Source organism: Carettochelys insculpta, chromosome 12 (assembly GCF_033958435.1).
Source record: "Carettochelys insculpta isolate YL-2023 chromosome 12, ASM3395843v1, whole genome shotgun sequence".
Classification (NCBI taxonomy): Eukaryota; Metazoa; Chordata; order Testudines; family Carettochelyidae; genus Carettochelys; species Carettochelys insculpta.
In genome coordinates, this window is record NC_134148.1 from 17,068,478 (window position 1) to 17,087,311 (window position 18,834).

General features: G+C 41.0%; 1 protein-coding gene across 1 annotated transcript in view; it reads right to left on the reverse strand.

Annotated features, from left to right (window-relative positions):
* Positions 1–18,834, reverse strand: part of CHRFAM7A (CHRNA7 (exons 5-10) and FAM7A (exons A-E) fusion) — an 81,026-nt gene that overhangs the window by 16,749 nt on the left and 45,443 nt on the right. Inside the window, exons 4-6 of the mRNA XM_075006766.1 lie at positions 17,443–17,552; positions 2,620–2,699; positions 937–1,104 (exon numbers count right to left, since the gene is read on the reverse strand). Of these exons, the coding sequence (XP_074862867.1) occupies positions 937–1,104; positions 2,620–2,699; positions 17,443–17,552 (358 nt within the window). The remainder of the gene's footprint in view (positions 1–936; positions 1,105–2,619; positions 2,700–17,442; positions 17,553–18,834) is intronic.

Genomic DNA, 18,834 nt, shown 5'->3' on the forward strand with positions numbered 1-18,834 from the left:
TCAGCAACTGACGGATGACAAGTGAGAATCTGCTGGATCATGGGAGTCAATATTGTCTAGCCCAGTGGTTCTTAATCTTTACTGTAATGTGCACCCCTTTGGTTCTCAAAATATGTTCTCTCGCCCCTTCTCACAAATCAAAAATGGACATGGGGGGGCCTATACACTTTTAAATGCATATTAAATATATGCAAAATGGTTTTATGTTACTACTCACCACAAATAATAGTACTGTAGGCATACAAAATATGTTCATTAATACACAGGTTTGATTAAACAAAGCAGTTGTGCTTATGTGCCTTTGCTTAATTTGTGTTTTTGATGATTTACCTTCAAAAAAAAATCTGGCATGTCTCGCACCCCCAGAAAGGGCATCATGCACATAACCAACACTTCCACTGCTTACCGGGCTCTTAGAAGACATTTAGAGGTAAATTAGAGAGAAATAACAGCACAGAATGCTGAGAGCCTGGAATGGTAGCTATAAAAACCTTTATGGGACCACAGAAAACTTGGCCACACCCACAATAACTGGTTAACTCAGATAATGCCAGATTACAGATGTTGCTGGATGAGAGAGTTCCAGATTAGAGAGTTTCAACCTGTACCACTGGTTCAGATCTTCATCATGTATACCAATCCACTGCTTGGTAGCCTTAACATGTAGCTTCTTTTTTCTGCTGTCTACAAAGAATTCTGGTTCATGTGTCTGCCACGGATCTGTTAGGTAAATGTACTGATGGATCAGTGTAAATTTGTACTGGTACTTGCTACAAGAACTGTGCACATTTTTGCCGTCTGAAAAAAAGGATGAGGGACCTGATCATCATTTACACAAAGGTCCTGTTCTGCTGATCTACTTTTCCATCCATTTTAATGCCCCTTTACACTACCAATGTTCAGAAAATAAATGAAAATCAGGTGCAAGGAGCTTACCTACAAGATCCCACTCTCCATTTGAAATGTATCCAGATATATCTGCTTCTTGCATTTGTAAGTCCAAGGACCATCCACCATAGGTCCATGATCCAAACTTCAGTTTACACTTCTGAACATCAAATGGAAACCAGCGCACATCTATGTAGCATGAGCTCTTGAATATACCTATAGTAGAATTTTGAAAGAACAAAAAAGAAATCAATTGGAATGCTTGTTTCCTCTGTTTTTGCAGCTGATCCCTGTTCACACTGAAGCTGTTCAGTACTGACTGGGAGGGCTGTCTACACAGCACAGAAAAATCCCCTGCTGACTCATGCCAGCTGGCTTGGACTCACAGGACTATAGCCTAAGCCCAGAAACATTCACAGCAATGAAACAACCCTGTAGCTCGAGCCACATAAGTATGAATCAGTTGCCATGGACCACGCATTTCTCTTTGCTGTGTAGACATACTGTGAAGGCACACTTAATATATGTAAGGTCCACCTCAAGAAGTTAAAAGGAATAGCATTCAAACATGCTATCATAATAGATTTGCAGAACCTATATATTGACCATCTACTCTATTTTCATTGAATTGCATAGGTCACTTCTCTGCTACCTATTCCTGGAGTTATTCTCTTCATGATGTGGCTGGCCTGGGATTCCAGTTCTACATATATTGAGAGGTTCTGCAAAATGATTTATTGTCTTTTAACATTTACATGACATTGGCTCATTCCTCACAAGAAGGCTAACTTCTATTTCTTTACTGTTGAGTCCTGTATAAACAGTGGGCTAAATTAAGTAGAACAGATCACAAATCCATCACACAGCACCTTGCAGGATCAAGTCCATAAACACCAGCTGGAGCTTCTCATGAGTACAAGGGTGGAAGACTCCACAGACCATACTAAGGAACCCAGTGTATTTACTTTACCAGGAAAATGCTTAGACACTACAGGAATGGTTGCTGTAGAAGACCCGAAGATAGACAAAAGTAACCTGATTCTAAGAATTATATTCTAGGAAACACAAATAGCACCACATATCCAATCAAACACTGATCACTATGTTTCAAAATTTCAAATATGAAATACAAGACTTTTCAGGAACGAGCTACAAATCAAAAACCGTTCTTAGAAAGTATTCAGGACATCACTTCAAACAGCAAATCCAGCCAAGAAATTAGTAAACTGCTGACTATAGGAAAGAATCATGAACAGAGAAGCCAAATTCATGGAGTAAATTATTCATGTTCAATTATTCCCTCAGCTTTAGGAAACATTATTCTTTGCATATTAAAGCTCATGCCATTTTTATTTCTACTCGCAATTCCACACTTTTGAAACGACAAATTGATAATAGGAAATGGAGCTAAAACAGCAATACGACAGAGGATTTACATCACTGCAGTTGTTGATTTATTTTTGCATGGTGATGTCTGCAAGAGTGTTTTCTTGAATGAGGGATACATAATTCTGGGTATGCAAGACAGCATGAAGTGGAGGAGACTTGTAGATGACCTATTCTCCCTTGGAGTACGAGGGTTAAGTAGTATGTGCAATGTATATAATTTCAAATCTAGCGAACAGGTACTACAGGCATTTAGATGTGGTATGGAAAAGTTCATATGCGAGATGAGACACTGCTTCATAAATGTAGGCAAGAACTACAACATGAAAACAATCCACCTCTTACCTGGGGGCAGATATTGGCAGTGTCCGGAAGAATTGACCAAAACATTGGTATGAAAGGTTGCATCAAATCGCTCATCAGCACTAGAATGGAAGTCAAAAAGAGCTGAATTACATTCTAATGGAATCAATGAGGTCAAAAATACCTCCACGGGATTTTCTTCTAATGCTTACTTTATCTTAGTGTCACTTACCTTACTTAACTCCAACAGAGTTGTACCTGATCAACACAGCTGTAAATCAGTGGTCTCCTTCTCTTGCTATCTGATCAATTAGTCTATGCTCTAAGACTAGATTAATGACTATGGTATTGCATGATTGGTTTTAACTGGGAAATAAGCCTTTCCTAAAAATGCTAGTGGAGGTCTGTAAGCTTGTTGCCAGCATATAACTTTCATTAGCCCTAAGAAGAGTTTATGACCACTGAGTGTATTCATGAACAATTCTGCCTCCCTGCCCCACATAACAGGGCTACAGATTACTATTGCCCAATGAAAATACTATTTAATATACCTTAAAGTCTGGTCATCAACAGGAATCTTCCATTCATCCCTGTGGACAATATATTAAACTCTGAAAATTTAAGTCAGAATTAAGTCAGCTATTGGAGGCTGGTAAGCATGCTATGAATTAATAATATTATTAATGCTGTTTGTAATGCCTTAGCTTAACAGTGTAGATGTAAATTATATTAATATTAGGAATTAATTATCTTCTTTCATTTCTTTTAAATTGTTGCCTAATTGCATTTTTATGGGTACGTGTATACCAAAAAAGTTATTGCCAAGTGACAGTTCAAATACATTTCAAATGGTATGCGGTCATTCGACAGCTTATGTTATACAAAAGCTCAGTCTACATGGTAACAATGTTCCTTTCTGGTCTGGGACTCTATCAGTCATTATTTTCTTTGACAATACAGATGCTAGAGGCTGCTATGCATAGCATGTATTAAAATTAACCAAAACCAAACCAACTCACTCTGGTCCAGAGACAAAAGTTTAATGGACTAACTTAATACTATTTAAGTTAGCAACAAAGATTTTAAAACTACTCATTACAGCAAATAAATATGTATTGTTGACTGTTTGGACTAGTTCCTTCTTTTCTCTGGCTATTAAATGAATTTGGGCTGAGTGAACTGTTAGGTATTTGGTTTGTGCCTGGTCTTTTTGTCTGCAAATCATGTGTATGTATGTAACTGGTACATTTTAAAAATCACCAAATGAGGCATTCAAAAAGTAGTCATGAAAATCTTTTCAGTATGTCAGAATCAGGAAGCTTGCTCAACAATCAGCAGGGCCACTGGATAATCACAATATTAAAAGAACACTCGAGGTTGATAAGGCCATTGCAGAAAAACTAAGTGAATTCTTTGCATCAGTCTTCATGGCTCAGGATGTGATGAAGATTCCCAAACCTAAGTAATTCTATTTTAGGTGATAAATCTGAGGAATTGTCCCAAATTGAGTTGCTGTTAGATGAAGTTTTGGAATAAATTGATAAACATTAATAAGCAACAAAGATCAGATGGCATTGAGCCAAGAGTTCTGAAGCAACTCGCATGTGAAATTGCACAACTACTGACCGTAGTCTGTAATCTATCATATCAGTCAGCTTCTGTACCAAATGACTGGAAGTTAGCTAATGTAATGCCAATTTTTAAAAAGGGCTCCAGAGCTGATCCCTACAATGACAGGTAGCTAAGCCCAACTTTTCAGTAGTTCATTCATTCAAATTATAGTAAAAAACTATATTGTCAGACATATGGCTAGACATAATTTATTGGGGTTGATTCCGCATGGTTTTTGTAAAGGGAAAATCACGCCTCACCAATCTACTACAATGTTTGGAGGGGGTCAACAAGCATGTGGACAATGTTAGATGCCATGAATTAAGAGGGAAGGTCCTCTCATGGTTTGGAAACCAGTTAAAATATAGGAAACAAAAAGTATAAATGGTCCATTTTCAGAATGGAGAGAGGTAACTAGTTGTGTCCCCCAGGGCTCTGTACCAGGACAAGTCTTGTGCAAAATACTCATAAATGATCTACAAAAAAGGGGAAAACAGTGAGGTGGCAAAATTTGTAGGTGATGTAAAACTACTCAAGACAGTTAAGTCCCAGGCAGACTGTGAAGACCTACCGAAGGATCTCTCAAAACTGGATGACTGGGCAACAAAATGGCAGATGAAATTTAATGCTGATAAATGCAAAACAGTTCATACTGGAAAACATAATCCCAACTATACATACAAAATGATTAGTTTTAAATTAGTTGTTACCACTCAAGAAAGAGGTCTTGGAATTATTGTGGATAGTTCTCTGAAAAGATCCACTCTATGTACAGTGACAGACAAAAACTGAACAGAATAAGAGAGAAAATATCATACTGCCTCTATATAAGTAGATAGTATACCCATATCTTTCACACTGTATGCAAACGCGGTCACCCCATCTCAAAAATATACGTGAGAATTGAAAAAAGTTTACAAAAAAAGGATGAGAGGGTCTGAAACAATTTCTGTATGATGTGAGATTAATAAGGCTCAGCTTTGTTAGCTTGGAAAAGCAACACTCGGGGGTGATATGACTGAGGTCTATGAACTCATGCCTGGTATAGAGAAAGTAGATAAAGAAGTTCTATTTACTCCTTTTCATAACACAAGAAATTTGAGCAGCAAGTTTGCCAGTTTTCTGTTGTGAAGATCAATAGGGCTCAACAAGAACTAGATAAATTCATGCAGGATAGGTCCAGGAGTGGCTATTACCCAGGATGGGCGGGGATGGTGCCCTTAACTTTTGTTTGCCAAAAGCTGGGAATGAGTGACAGCAAATGGATGTCTTGAGTTTAACCTGTTCTGTTCATGCCATCTGGGGCACGTGGCACTGGCCACTGTCAAAAGACAGGATTCCAAACTAGATGGACCGTTGGCCTGACCTAGGATAGCTGTTCTTATCTTAACTACTGTTCACTGCAGATTCAGAGCCAGCCCTAAATTCATTTTGAGATGTTTCCAGATATTTTGAATGCCACAGCAATAAGATCTGTAAAATTACCCCCTTACATGTTACAAGGGTGTAGGCAGGAGACCTTTCTACTGCCCATGTCCCACAAGGGATTCTTTTGCTTTATATATGTATGCAGTACTACAGTACTCTGCCAGTAAGTAACATTCGCCGCCCATTTAAGCCAAAGTTACCCCATTTGGGTAAGGTATCTGCCAAGAACAAACCTCAAGCTGAGTGCAGATGGTTTTTATATAGAGTCTCCTAGCCGTGGACCTGCATTTGAGAAAACTACCAGAAAATAAGGATGAAATGGGCTGGGACATGAGAAACTGCTGCCAGCATCTCATGAAACACTTAAAATAGGTTAAAATGCCCTCAATCACCTGTCTCCATGCACCACTCTGTGCTTTAGCTGATCAAAAACCCCATGTTGTTTAGAGGAGGATTTGAAATCAACAAGACTCTGATATCTCTGCTGATTAGCACTTTAGATTCTGCCCAACTTAAAAAAGAGCATCAACAAATTGGGTTTTGGAGTGAAAGTACTATATTCATGAGTCTGGTGGAAAATAAATTGCACTGAAGGAAAATGAAATGAAGGGAACTGAAGCCAATTCATAAAAATAAATTAAGAGAAAACAGAGGGCAAAGAACAATCAAACAAAACTTAAAAAAAAAGGATGGAAAGGACTGTAATGCTGAATGAAAAGTTGTGAGAAAAATTAATTCGAAAACAGCATGCCCAGCAAAAGGGCATGGATCTCTATTTGAAACCCTCATTTCCCATTAATTTTGCACCCTTCTATGCTGCTCCCTGCCTAATTTTTCATTGTGGTTTCAGTACTGTCACATATCAGTCATGCTGTGCAATTTTTTTGTGTAGGTCAGCATCTACTGTAGGTCCAAAAAGCAAATGAGAGTTATAAGCACTCATTTGGGTATGTCTACATACCGCTCTGCCCAGAGCCACTGTCGGAAGAGCTATGCAAAATGAGCTTCTTGGGATTGCAAGTGGCATGCCATTTGCATACTTCCAAAGCTCATTACCATAGCCCCATGAGAGTTCAGCGTCGGCAGAATAGTGGGTGCCAGCATCACTGAGGACATGTGGACTTGCCTCTGCTGGCTAAACCCCCTCTGTTGCCAGTCCCCTGTGCCTCAAACATTTGCGGTTAGGTGCTTAATGACCATTGATTTAAACTGAAGTTAGGCATCTAACTTGCTTAGTGCCTTTTATAAATACCTTTGAAAATTTGGCCCCAAGTGCTTTTAACTCCCAATATCTATTTAATTATGACAGCTGTCAACACAATAGTATCTGAAAGCCTTTATTTAACAGTATTTAAGAACACACTGCACAGGATTGTACCTGTAATCTTTAGAATAAGTCTGTACTTATTGGGAGATAGATTTCACCTGAAAATCAAACTATCAGGGCTCGACAGTCGACCTCCCCCATACTCCTTGTTATCGCAAGGAGTAAGGGAGGTTGGCAGGAGAGTTTCTCCCATTGCCCTCCCTCTATGAGGACAGCTTGATAAGTCGGTTGTAGATATGTCGATTCCAGCTACGCAATTGTCATAGCGGGAATTGCATGTCTAGGATTGACTTTCAGGTCTTGTGTAGACCTGGCTTTAGTAAACTATTCCAGAATATTCTAATGAATGAGAACCCAACTATTTAGCCTACTTTGCTGCATATATGTTGTTTGAAAAACCTAAGTAAAACATTCTTCATTTTAGACTTGGTTAATATATACTTCATTTTTCCCCACCTCTATGTTTCCTTTGATTCTATTATCTTAGTGCTTTGATAATCTATCCAGGTAGTGAAGATTGAGGCAGGAAGGAACAAGAGCACACACCTGGAAAGGTAAACAGCATTGGCAGTGAGTGCAGATGCAAAATTAGGGAGTGCCATTGTTTGTGGCATGTTAGGACGACAAGGGAGTATTAGAAAAGGGTTTTAGCCTAAAGGACTCCACAACAACACATTCTCCAAAAATGAAACTGAGGGTGAGAAGGACCTGTGTGGCCTTCTAAAACAGACCCACCAATCAATACTAAGAAGCTATTTTTATTGCCTGCTGTGTTTTTAACTAGTTCGTCTGCTTAAAGACAAAATAGAATCTATTTTGCATATGCCACAGATCCAAGCATGGACTGCGTAGATAGTACTGCAATTTAAGTAAGTAATGCCAATGAGGGCGGGTCATTGCATTGATATATTTCTGAATATTGTAACTAATGGTGATCATGGACAACGCAAGAAGTGTTTGATGCTGAGCTGGATAACCTCAATCTACTTGTCTACTTCCAAATAACTAATATATTTAAAAACCCTGTCTCAGGTCTGAATAATTTGCACAACAGAGAAAAAAGCCAGATCTGCAAGAGTAATTTGATCAAGTGTAATTACATTGTTTCAAGTTACAAAAATTAAAAAAAAAAATGTAGCTGTCAGTGTCTTTAAAACAAATTAACATGAAGTCTGAACACAGGGAGAGAACTAAATGTAACTGTGGTGTGAATGGATATTTGTTAAAGAAAGGAAAGTACTTACTATAAAAGAAAAAGCCTAGTTCTGCACCACCCCTGATTTACATTAAGTACATACACCTGCAAGTAAATGCACAAACTTCAATATCAGTTGGGGTGCAGGATGAGGTCCAAACTAACTGGAGTTAAAAGTCAACATAATGCTACATAACGTGAGTGGGGCTATTAAGGAGTGGGAATTCTGCTACATGGAGAAATATTAACTTACTGAGTCAGATTCTATCCTTCCTCCACCTCACTTGTGCCTCAAGGCTCAGGCAAGGAACACTCAATAGCTGCGTCTACACGTGCACGCTACTTCGAAGTAGCGGCACCAACTTCGACGTTAGGTGGCGAGACGTCGAAGTCGCTAACCTCATGAGGAGATAGGAATAGCGCCCTACTTCGATGTTCAACGTCGAAGTAGGGACCGTGTAGACGATCCACGTCCCGCAACGTCGAAATTGCTGAGTCCTCCATGGCGGCCATCAGCTGGGGGGTTGAGAGATGCTCTCTCTCCAGCCCCTGCGGGGCTCTATGGTCACCGTGGGCAGCAGCCCTTAGCCCAGGGCTTCTGGCTGCTTCTGCGGCAGCTGGGGATCTATGCTGCAGGCACAGGGTCTGCAACCAGTTGTCAGCTCTGTGTATCTTGTGTTGTTTAGTGCAACTGTGTCTGGGAGGGGCCCTTTAAGGGAGCGGCTGGCTGTTGAGTCCGCCCTGTGACCCTGTCTGCAGCTGTGCCTGGCATCCCTATTTCGATGTGTGCTACTTTGACGTGTAGACGTTCCCTCGCTGCGCCTATTTCGATGTTGGGCTGAGCAACGTCGAAGTTGAACATCGACGTTGCTGGCCCTGGAGGACGTGTAGACGTTATTCATCGAAATAGACTATTTCGATGTCGCAACATCGAAATAAGCTATTTCGATGTTGGCTGCACATGTAGACGTAGCCAATAATGCTCAAGGATTTTGCCCTGCCCTGATCCCCTCCCATTTCTGGGACCTTTGCATAGGGTAACATTTGCTAAATCATCAAACTGAGTGGCGCTTAATCACATTTTCAAAGGAGACTTGGGTGCAGAATTCTGACTGAACATCCTCAGTGAGTGTTAGCCCTCTTACTGCTTTGTTAGAAACGGGACTAAGGCACTTTTGATAATTCTACTCGTAGTCTAGAATTCTGACCGCCTCTGAAATAAAGTGCTTCAAACTGAAATACCTTAGCTACCTCAAAACATGATCTTTTTCCTAACAAAGCTTCAGAACTTAACTTTCTCATAGGGAATCATTGTGACATGGCTATAATGATTTGTTCATCTAGAGAACTGCAGAGGTGCAGAAGAATCTGACAGGTTGTTAAGAGGTGCCGGTACTTACTGGCATAAGCTGAGATGCAACAGCTCTGGTCTTAAACACCAGGGCAGTTCTCTACTCAGAAAACTAGCAAACTTAATGAAGCCTAAAAGAAATATATACCCTTTTTCCAATTGCATGTGCCAGTCACAGCTGTTAATTTAACAACCTTGCGCATCTGCCAACTGAAGAACACATAGCTATTCCAGCATGCAGAACTGTGGTGTACATTCCCAGGATGGGCTCCTGGGCAGTAGGTGAAAAGCTAAAGAGCATTTTAAGATGCTATGTAAATTATCAGCTGCATTCACTGGCAGCCATTGTGAGCTCTGAAAAACGAACTTTCCAAGGGGACTTCAGCCTCCATGTATGTGGAACTAAAATAGAGCACCAGGCATCAAATACTAGCATTGCTCAAACACAGGTCTCTGCTACGTGTATAGCAGACACAGAGCTGGGCTTCACAACAAATACTGCTATTTTTCACTGCAAAGGTAAATATGCAAATAGAACTACTACATTCACCACCCCCCTCAATACTGGAACTACAACACATAGTCCATGCAGCTGGCCCGCCCCTGTTCCATTGCTGGCTGTCTTTGGAGTAAGGATGAAGGAGAACGCTTCTATGCTAGCTCTGCCTTAGAGACCAAGGGGAGGGGGAGAAGTTGGTGGTATTCTGAAGGAGGAGTTCTGCTGCTCTTAGACCCATAAAGGAGACATTCATGACCCAAGGCTTGCACCAGTGATCATGGTGGCACTGTGAATCTGCCAATAGTGTGTCACTGAGGTGACCTGGATTTGCTTTCCCACCAGCCCCGCACATAGCTGGCGATATATTAAATATCTTAAAGTAGATGGTGACATTCTATTGAATAAAAATGCTCACAGAGTTAAAAAAAAGTGTGGTTATGAGACCTATTTAACATGAAACGATGAAAATACTGACTGACATTAGTGAATGCTGTAGCTGGAGAATGATAAATATCATTAGTGAACAAACCACACTAACAGGGATGTGACAGTTTATGCCAGCGTGTTCACCATTTTTCCCAGTGTTATGGTATAGTTGCACAGTCTGCCTTGGGAGATCTCATCTGCTGCATGTAATTAGCCTGGTGCACTGTGTGTGGCAACACTATATGTGAAGGTTAAAGCGCCTAGTCCATGGTTGTTACTGAAATATGTTGTGACCCTGGGTAATAACCCACACCAGTTTATCACAGACAAAGTAACCCTCAGCTCATCCAAACCGCCCCACTCCTCAGAATTTTAAAAGCTATCAGCTGCTTAAGCTTCCAGGGTCCAATAGCGGGAACAGCTAAACAGGAGATTTACATTTCATCACATACCGTTCAAACTGCACATCCATAAGCAACTGCTTGTAGCTTTCGTAACCCACACATCCATGTGTGGTTAACTGTCCCCTGCAGTGCTACCTAGACCAAGCCACAAAGAAAGTAAAAGTGCCTTCTACAGCCTAAGATGAGAGCCAGCTGGTTTTTAGCTCAACCTGTAGTGATGCCTGCACTAAGCTCCAGAGCTCCCAGATTCAAGCCTGCCTAAGGGCAGTTACACCTTCACCCCAGCTAGGGGAAAGGAGTGTTCAATATAGATTGGACCTCCTTGGTCTGACACTCTCAGGACCTGACCAGCCCCAAACAAGGGAATTTGCTGGGCCAGGGGAGGTCCCCTACCACCAGCCTCCTGCCAGCTCTAATTGTGGTGCCCACCATTCTCCTCTAATGTTGGACGTGGTCCCAGACCAGCTGCCCTCAATGTCCAGCTTTGGCCCCAGCCAGGTTGCTTGATGCCATCAAGTGGCCCCATCCCATTCCCACTGCTGCCCCAGATGGATTTTGGCTCTGGCCCAGGGCTCTTTGGTCCAGGAACATCCATGCTCCTGCTAGACCATGGATATTGCCAGATCAGAGCATCCCATTTTTTAGAGGTGAAACCTGTAGCACACTGAAGAATTACAAGACGTACATTTCTGGGGAAATAAGGCTGGGACTAAGAAGTTGCTGCTGTTGCCCTGTATGTCATTTGTGCACATGTATTTAGTCAGGAGTGACTGTTCTGACAACAAAACAGGGTAAAAGGCCTTCCCAGGTTTAAAAAAAAAAATGGAACACAATTATTCAACAGTTCAGATTATACGCTGGGGAATATCTCCACAGGGTCAGAGAACAAAGAACACACATTCTACTCTCTTTTCTGTTAGTCTATAAGGTGCCACAGGACCCTTCGTTGCTGTTACATTCTACTCTGACACCCACTGCATCAATGGAGGCAAATTTCTCACTGATTGCAACAAACATTATGTTGAAAGGGAACTACTGAAATGGGCTCTCCGTGCTTAGGGATCTCTCCCAGAACTCGCACCTACTTAGAACTTAGAGACCACCATCCGTAAAAAAAAATATTATATAACACCTGAAATAAACTGTACCTCACACAGCTGCTAAATCATTTTAACATAACAGCTGAATGTTTCCAGGGTTGACGTGCAGTAGAACGCTGGCGGTATAACAGGCCAGGCAAGCGAACACCTCATTTGGAACCAGATGTACACAAATAGAAAATACAGTACAGTACTGTGTTAAATGTAAATGACCAGAAAAAAGCTTAAAGGAAACACTTCTGCACAGTAAAGTTTCAAAGCTGTATTAGGTCAGTACTAAGCTGTAAACTTTTGAAAGAACAGGCTGTTTTCTTCAGTTATGACCCTTTCAAAGTTATAAACAATTCCCAAATGGTTTGTAACTCTGAAGTTCTGTTGCAGAAGTTTTAAAGAAAAACAAAGGCTTGCAGCTACTCTTGCTCATAAACTGGCAAAGCTTATACACCGTCACGGTGCCCTCACAGTAAAGTTTATTATTGCTGCAGTGAGTTGCCCTCCATTAGGATATAGCTATATGTCAACACAAGTAAGGCTCAGGGAAATGTTTAAACATAAGCATAAATCAAAGTGAAGAAGCAGTCTAATACCTATGGCTTTAAATTTACAGTTACAACTACAAGGTCATATATAAGTCAACAGGAAATGCAAATATATGTTCCAAAATACCATGCAAAAATATCAGGTGGTTGGGAAAAAGTAATTATGCTACTCCTTTCACAATGGAAAAAAATTACACGTTAAGGACGCCTTCTAAAATAGAATCAATTCAGTCATATTATTGAAGTTCTGACTAGAGTGTTTTGCAATATATATACCAAACAGTAGTAGTTTTCAGTAATAGTAGTGTAACAGTTAATATACCAGGATTATAAAAACACCATGAATTCAGCATGATGCTCAAACATAACGCAGACTTTCCAGTTACATGAATTAGTGGTACAAAGCATTAGCCTTAGCAATGTAAGTAGAACTGTACTATAAAGTATATTAAAAATTTTCAAACCTGGACTCTAATTTTGCATGTCCAGATACCTACATAGTAAGTTTCAGGAGGTGCTACTACTTGCAGTGCCTATTGACTGCTGTTGGTTTTGAGAGAATACAGCATCTTTGTTAGAGCTTTTTGCATACTCAACATTGGACAACAAAGTAGAGGTATCAAAAATTATGGGCAACATTTCCATTTTAATTGCATTTTTATATAGATAAATTATATATAAACTGTTCATTAGTACACTAGGTTATAATTGTCTTAACTCTCTCTCTCTCTCTCTCTCCCCAACCCCATACATATCACTACACCCTCTTCCAAAAGTACAAACATTTAAGACGTGCACTTAGACATGCTCTTCACTGGGAATTCTGGAAATGAACGAATAAAGAGTCCACTTTTTGAATTGCCATTTTCATGTTAGTCATGCATGAGAGAACAGAAACATAGTCAGGATCAGGGACTAGAAAAGACACTCAAGAGAAAACAAATTTTCAGCAAAAAAATACAGTAAAAACTAATGTTGTTGAAACGTGTTTGAGTCACATGATACACCAGCTTGTGAATGGAATATCTCAAGGATTTTTTTTTGTTAGGCTGATGTATGGAGAGGTGCAGTACTAATTACAGTGCTTAACCTAGAAACAGCCACCTAATCCTGGCAGGCAGTTATGAAAAGTACTGGGACCGCTGTAGCAGAGTTCATCCCCAGTTTCCTCACTCATTTAGCACTGAATACAAATGCACTGAAGCACACTGTAAGCAGGACAGCAATATGGGGCCCAGGGAGATGCATGCAACTGGTTGACAGTAAACCCTTGTCACTGTGTGCCATTGTAACAATATTGTGATTCAACAACAGCTGTGACAGAGACATTAATATCTAGATAAGCATCAACTGGACAGGGGGCAATGTAACTGCAACTGACATATTGGATACATCTGCTGTGTACAAAATAAATAATGCACCTTCTGAAAGGAAGAAGGGAAATCTGGTTGTTACACACAGCAGGGGCGGGTTTAATCAGAAGACATATGGGCAAGACAGGAAAGAAAATCACTAGAAGCCCCAGTGAAAACAAAAGGGTCATGTCATCTCCATGGACAAAGCATGATAGAAAAGCATCTTTCTGACTGTGAAAAGACCAGGACAACAGATGTACAAAACAGATACATTGTCTCTCCCTTTTATAGATTTGCAACAGACTGCAGAAGAAGACAGGAAGTTAGAGACAAAAGTGAAGCCATCTGTCAAAGCTTTAATGTGGCTGATTTAGCAGAAGGAGTAGCTAGAGAGCAGAGCTAAATGGCATTACATGGCCAAGACGGTGTGTGCCTGGAGACTGGGAAAGGGATTTGCTATGGCCATCCCAACTTGTGAATCACTTATTCTCTGCCCATTGAAGTCAAAGCTGAAGGAAGCTACAGTTTGCTATATTGCTGTTTCACAGAGTAGCTAGGTGCCAGTCCCTCCTTATCACCAGACTGTTGTGCCACATCCCCAAACACCTTGCACACCCTGTATATCTCCAGACCCCTAATTTGGCCTTGCATGCAATTTAGCAATAATCTCAGTCAGTGGCTGCTCTTTTTATTCTGTGCATGAAGGCATGTGCCGATGTGCATCACCATAGAAACACACTCTGCTACCTGTGGGTGCTCTGCTAATCAGCTGGGTGGCACCTGACTCTCTGCTGGAAGGCCACTCAAGCATTCAACTTACAGGGAACACTGATCACAGCAGTGACTCTATTAACCATGCTTTAAAAAGCCATCATAGGTTAAAGGCTGATGTTTCTGACACCGCTGATAAGCTACATATTTCAGTGGCACTGCGTGAACCTCACCGAGGCTAGAATTTGGCCCAGTGTAGGCATACAATAACTGATTTGATTGGATTCCTCACCTGTGTAAGAAAAGTAAGGGTGTAGGCAAAGAGACAGGATTTTGTATTTACACTGATGTAACTAAGTATCTCCATTTATTGTTCAAGGTTTCCCCCAGAGCTGCAGTGGTGCATACAGGATCAAAATCTAGTTTAAGGCCGAGCCTGTGTGACAGCAATTTTTGATGTACAAGTGGGAACTAAAGATTGGGAGGCTAAAAGGTTCCTTTAAATTAATGTGAGTTTCTGTTACTCCTTAACAGACTATTCAGGACCAGACAATGTCAGCTCAAATCAACACCTAGGTCTAGCTTCTCCGGAGTCCTGTCACCAATTGCAGCCAGCACCAAACGTACTGGTGTGAGACCCGCTCCTGACCCCGAAAGGTGTGGAATATGCCTCCTCTCATAGTTCCCATCCTGATTTCTAACACTGAGATAATGGCTGAAGTTCTGAAGCAGAAGCCCTAAAACCCTTTCAAAAATGTTTTTATCATCATACTATTCTGGTTACCCATAAAAAAAATCTAATCCCTTTCCAAATCATACTGCATTCTTGATCTTAATTTCCTGTGGCTGAAAGCCTTAATTACATGTTCTATTAAAAAGTATTTCCTTCTTAATGAGTTCTGAATTTGCTGCCTTTTAATTGAATTAAATGTGTGCTTGTGTTACGAGACAGTGTTTGCTGAATCTTCTGTAACTAACAATTCAAGACACTACATGTACTGTCAGCATATATGAATACTTATCTGCCTGCCCATAACTGTTATTTTTATTGTGTTTTTTTAAACATGCAATGTTGCTTACAGTGTGAGTCACACAAGATAGTTTTTTTGTCTGTTCAGTGCAGAGAGAACTCAGCATAAAAACTCATTGAAAGAAGTAGACCTATGGGCCTAATTTTTAGAACAGCCTCACGGCCAGCTGCCACTGGTGCATCTAATCTCACTTTGGAGCACAAAGTTGTAAAAGATGGTGAAGAGCTTGCTCAATTTAGCATGGGCAATCTTAACTATGCATGTCCTGTTTTTTCTGAAGTCTGAGTTTTGCTCAGAGTTCTGCATGGAGATGATAGACCACAAAGCAACTTCAACTCTGTGTTACTATGCTTTGGCCCATTGAATTTCATAGTTTTTGAACAAGTAAAGCTGTATTGTTGGTAGAAGTTAGTAGTAATGTAGACAACTGTGCACATTATGTGTCTCAATTTGCATATTTTCAGGACTTTCACACCCACACACACCAGTTGGATCCTATCAGCCTTGCCTCTGTCCCATTCAGTGTGTTCACCCCTACAGACTACGGTGAACAACTGATAATCTCCACTGCTGTCTACCTGCTTGCCCCTGAAAGAACTAAAGTGTCAACTGTTTAGCGCAGACAACAAAGGTTCCTTGCAAAGTATGCTGATATTCCCTATAGTTTGGGGAGCACACACAGCACTGGACAGGACAATGAACTCACTGTGCATTAAGGAGTGGGAGACATGGTCTGGCTTACAGGAAAGTATCTGCAGCCCCTTCGAGGGCTGGAAAGCCAGTGTGACTTGCAGATGCAGCTTCAGCCCAGGTCAGGGTCAGGGTCAGGGTCAAGGTCAGGGCAGTGACTCAACTCTCCTCCTAGATGACCAGGAGAGGAGGGTCCATTCAGGTCCAAGCTGGTTCAGGAAAAGCCCTCTTTCACCTGGACCAGATGGAGCTGCAGATGAGTAGTTAAAAACCAGGGTTTGTCATGATATGCTGTGTGAATTACACTATTAACACCTTTCCCAGTGGTGTGGGAAGGACTTTTCCTCTCAGCACCAGATTGGCCAAGGTAAAGTGGGGGCTTTTTGTCTTCCTGCATCTGGCTGGAAACTGAGAGGGGTGAACATGAAATAGGTGAGGGTCAGGTTGTATTGTCACAACTCATTCTGTAGGCTTGGGGAGGCTGCCTAGTGCAAGTACTCTGTAGGGAAGGAGCACAACTCATCAGATGAAATGGATTTCTTTAAGGGATTTAAAGGAATTTTGCTTTAAAAGAGTGGGAACAGAAAGGGGTTGGGTCTGCTATGCCTGGTACAGCAGGGAGTCAAATATCTTCTATCCTCCATAGTCCCACCTTCCCCATAACCCTTATTGTTGGTGAGGAGGGGAGATCGTGGCAGGGTCCCCGCAGTAGGTTGACTTGGATCAGGATGGACGCGGGGGTCGGAAATATGTAAATTATACCATTGGGAATGTGTACATGATTATGGAATAGCTGCACTACACACTTTTATCTGCCAGGTACGCCGAGACATTTAGAAATAAAGGTCTGGCCTAATTAAAGCACATTCTGTATCGCCTGGCCTGCTCCCAGCATAGCCAGGCATAAAGTATAAATTAGCCTACAGAAAAGCAAGCTGTTCTACTTCAAAATGAGTGATGCTTCAGCCAGGTGTGGGAGAAAACTGTCTCTATCCTCATCAGTAAACATCTCAAGTGAAGTTGAGTTTTCTAAAGAATTAAACTTTTTCTGAAACTTAAACTATGGCAAGCTGTTGCATAATCATCTTTCTTGTGGTAAGTACCATAACGGTTGTTTTCCAAACCATGAATGCTCGCACCCAACACCATGGCATTCTGAAGGAATAGTTGTGCTTTCTTTTTATGAAGATGTGCCTACCTGTTGTACAGAAGGATATCTGGCTTCCAAATCTGACCATCAGGAAAACGTACATTCTTCACTCCGGGGTAGTCAGACATGTTCCATTGTAAATAGTAATCTGTCCAATACTGACACAAAGAAATGAGTTAGTATCTTTTTCTTCCACTCTCTGCCTCTTTCTAGTTCTCTGGGAGATTTTTTATCCCCAACCAAACAAAATCTATTGTTATTTTAAAAGGTGTTGTAGCAGAGGTGCTGAGACCTCATGCTAGGGTGAGTGAAGTCTCTGCTCTACAGTCTTGGCTGAGAGGCACCTGGCCTTTTGCTCACATGGTAGAGTGCAGGGCTTGAAACCCTATGCACACAGGTTCTATCCCTAATATCAGCAACCTGGGTCTGTCAGTGTTACAACTGGTGCATTGGCCAGGAAGAACTGCTGGAAGGTGTCAGAAGCTCAGGATGTGCCCCCTCAGCCCTGGGAAGCACGTAGTACCCAGAGGTACTGAGACCTCATACAAGGGTGAATGCAGTCTCTGGTCAACAGTCTTGACTGACAGCTACCTGGCCTTTAGTTCACATGGTAGCCTCTATGATCACAGGTTCTATCCCTGGGGCCAGCAACCTGGGTCTGTCGGCATTACAGTGTTACTTAGCTTCAAACAATGAAGTGTTTAGCCACCTTGAAAAAACACTGCAAAGCACAAAAATCCCATTTTTAGTTCAGTGACTGCATACAACAGCAGGTTCAAGGTGCTTGTATTTTATTGTGCATTCTGTCTTGGGCACCAAATTGAAATAAAACAGATTTTTTTTAATACTAAAACTAATTCCAATTACTTTTCTCTTCTGAACGATAACTTGATAGTTCTTTTTGTTGAAAATGGTCCAATTATGTAACCATTTAGAGGCACAAGGTACAGCAGCCAACTGTCTCTACTGATTGAGGGTCTGAAGGGAACAATGCAAATCTAGTACAGGAAAAAATGTCTGCAGTGAAAGAGTTTCAGTACATATTTTTACCCTAAAAAATTAATGTTATTTTGCTGTGATTTTGAAAGCCATGGGCTAGGCACTGAACACAATGCCCATAGACAGCTACTCAGCACAGTCCAAGCAAAGATAATCAAGACATGGCTTTTACTTCAGGGTTAGTTAAACTTGTGCTGCTAGCAGGTCTGGATCCATCACTCTTTGAGCAACTAATGCATTTCACATCAACTGCATCTTACTTTGACTGCAATATATTTTAGTGGCTATTTTTTTAAGGAAATGAATAAAACTGGATAAAATAACTAGCCAGAAACACAAATTTTTCCATGGGTTTGAAAAAGTTCAATTAATTTTCAATGGAATGTTCAGTTAAAATTTGTGTATGCACAGCTGCTGCCTTGGTTTTGTATCACAAGGAAA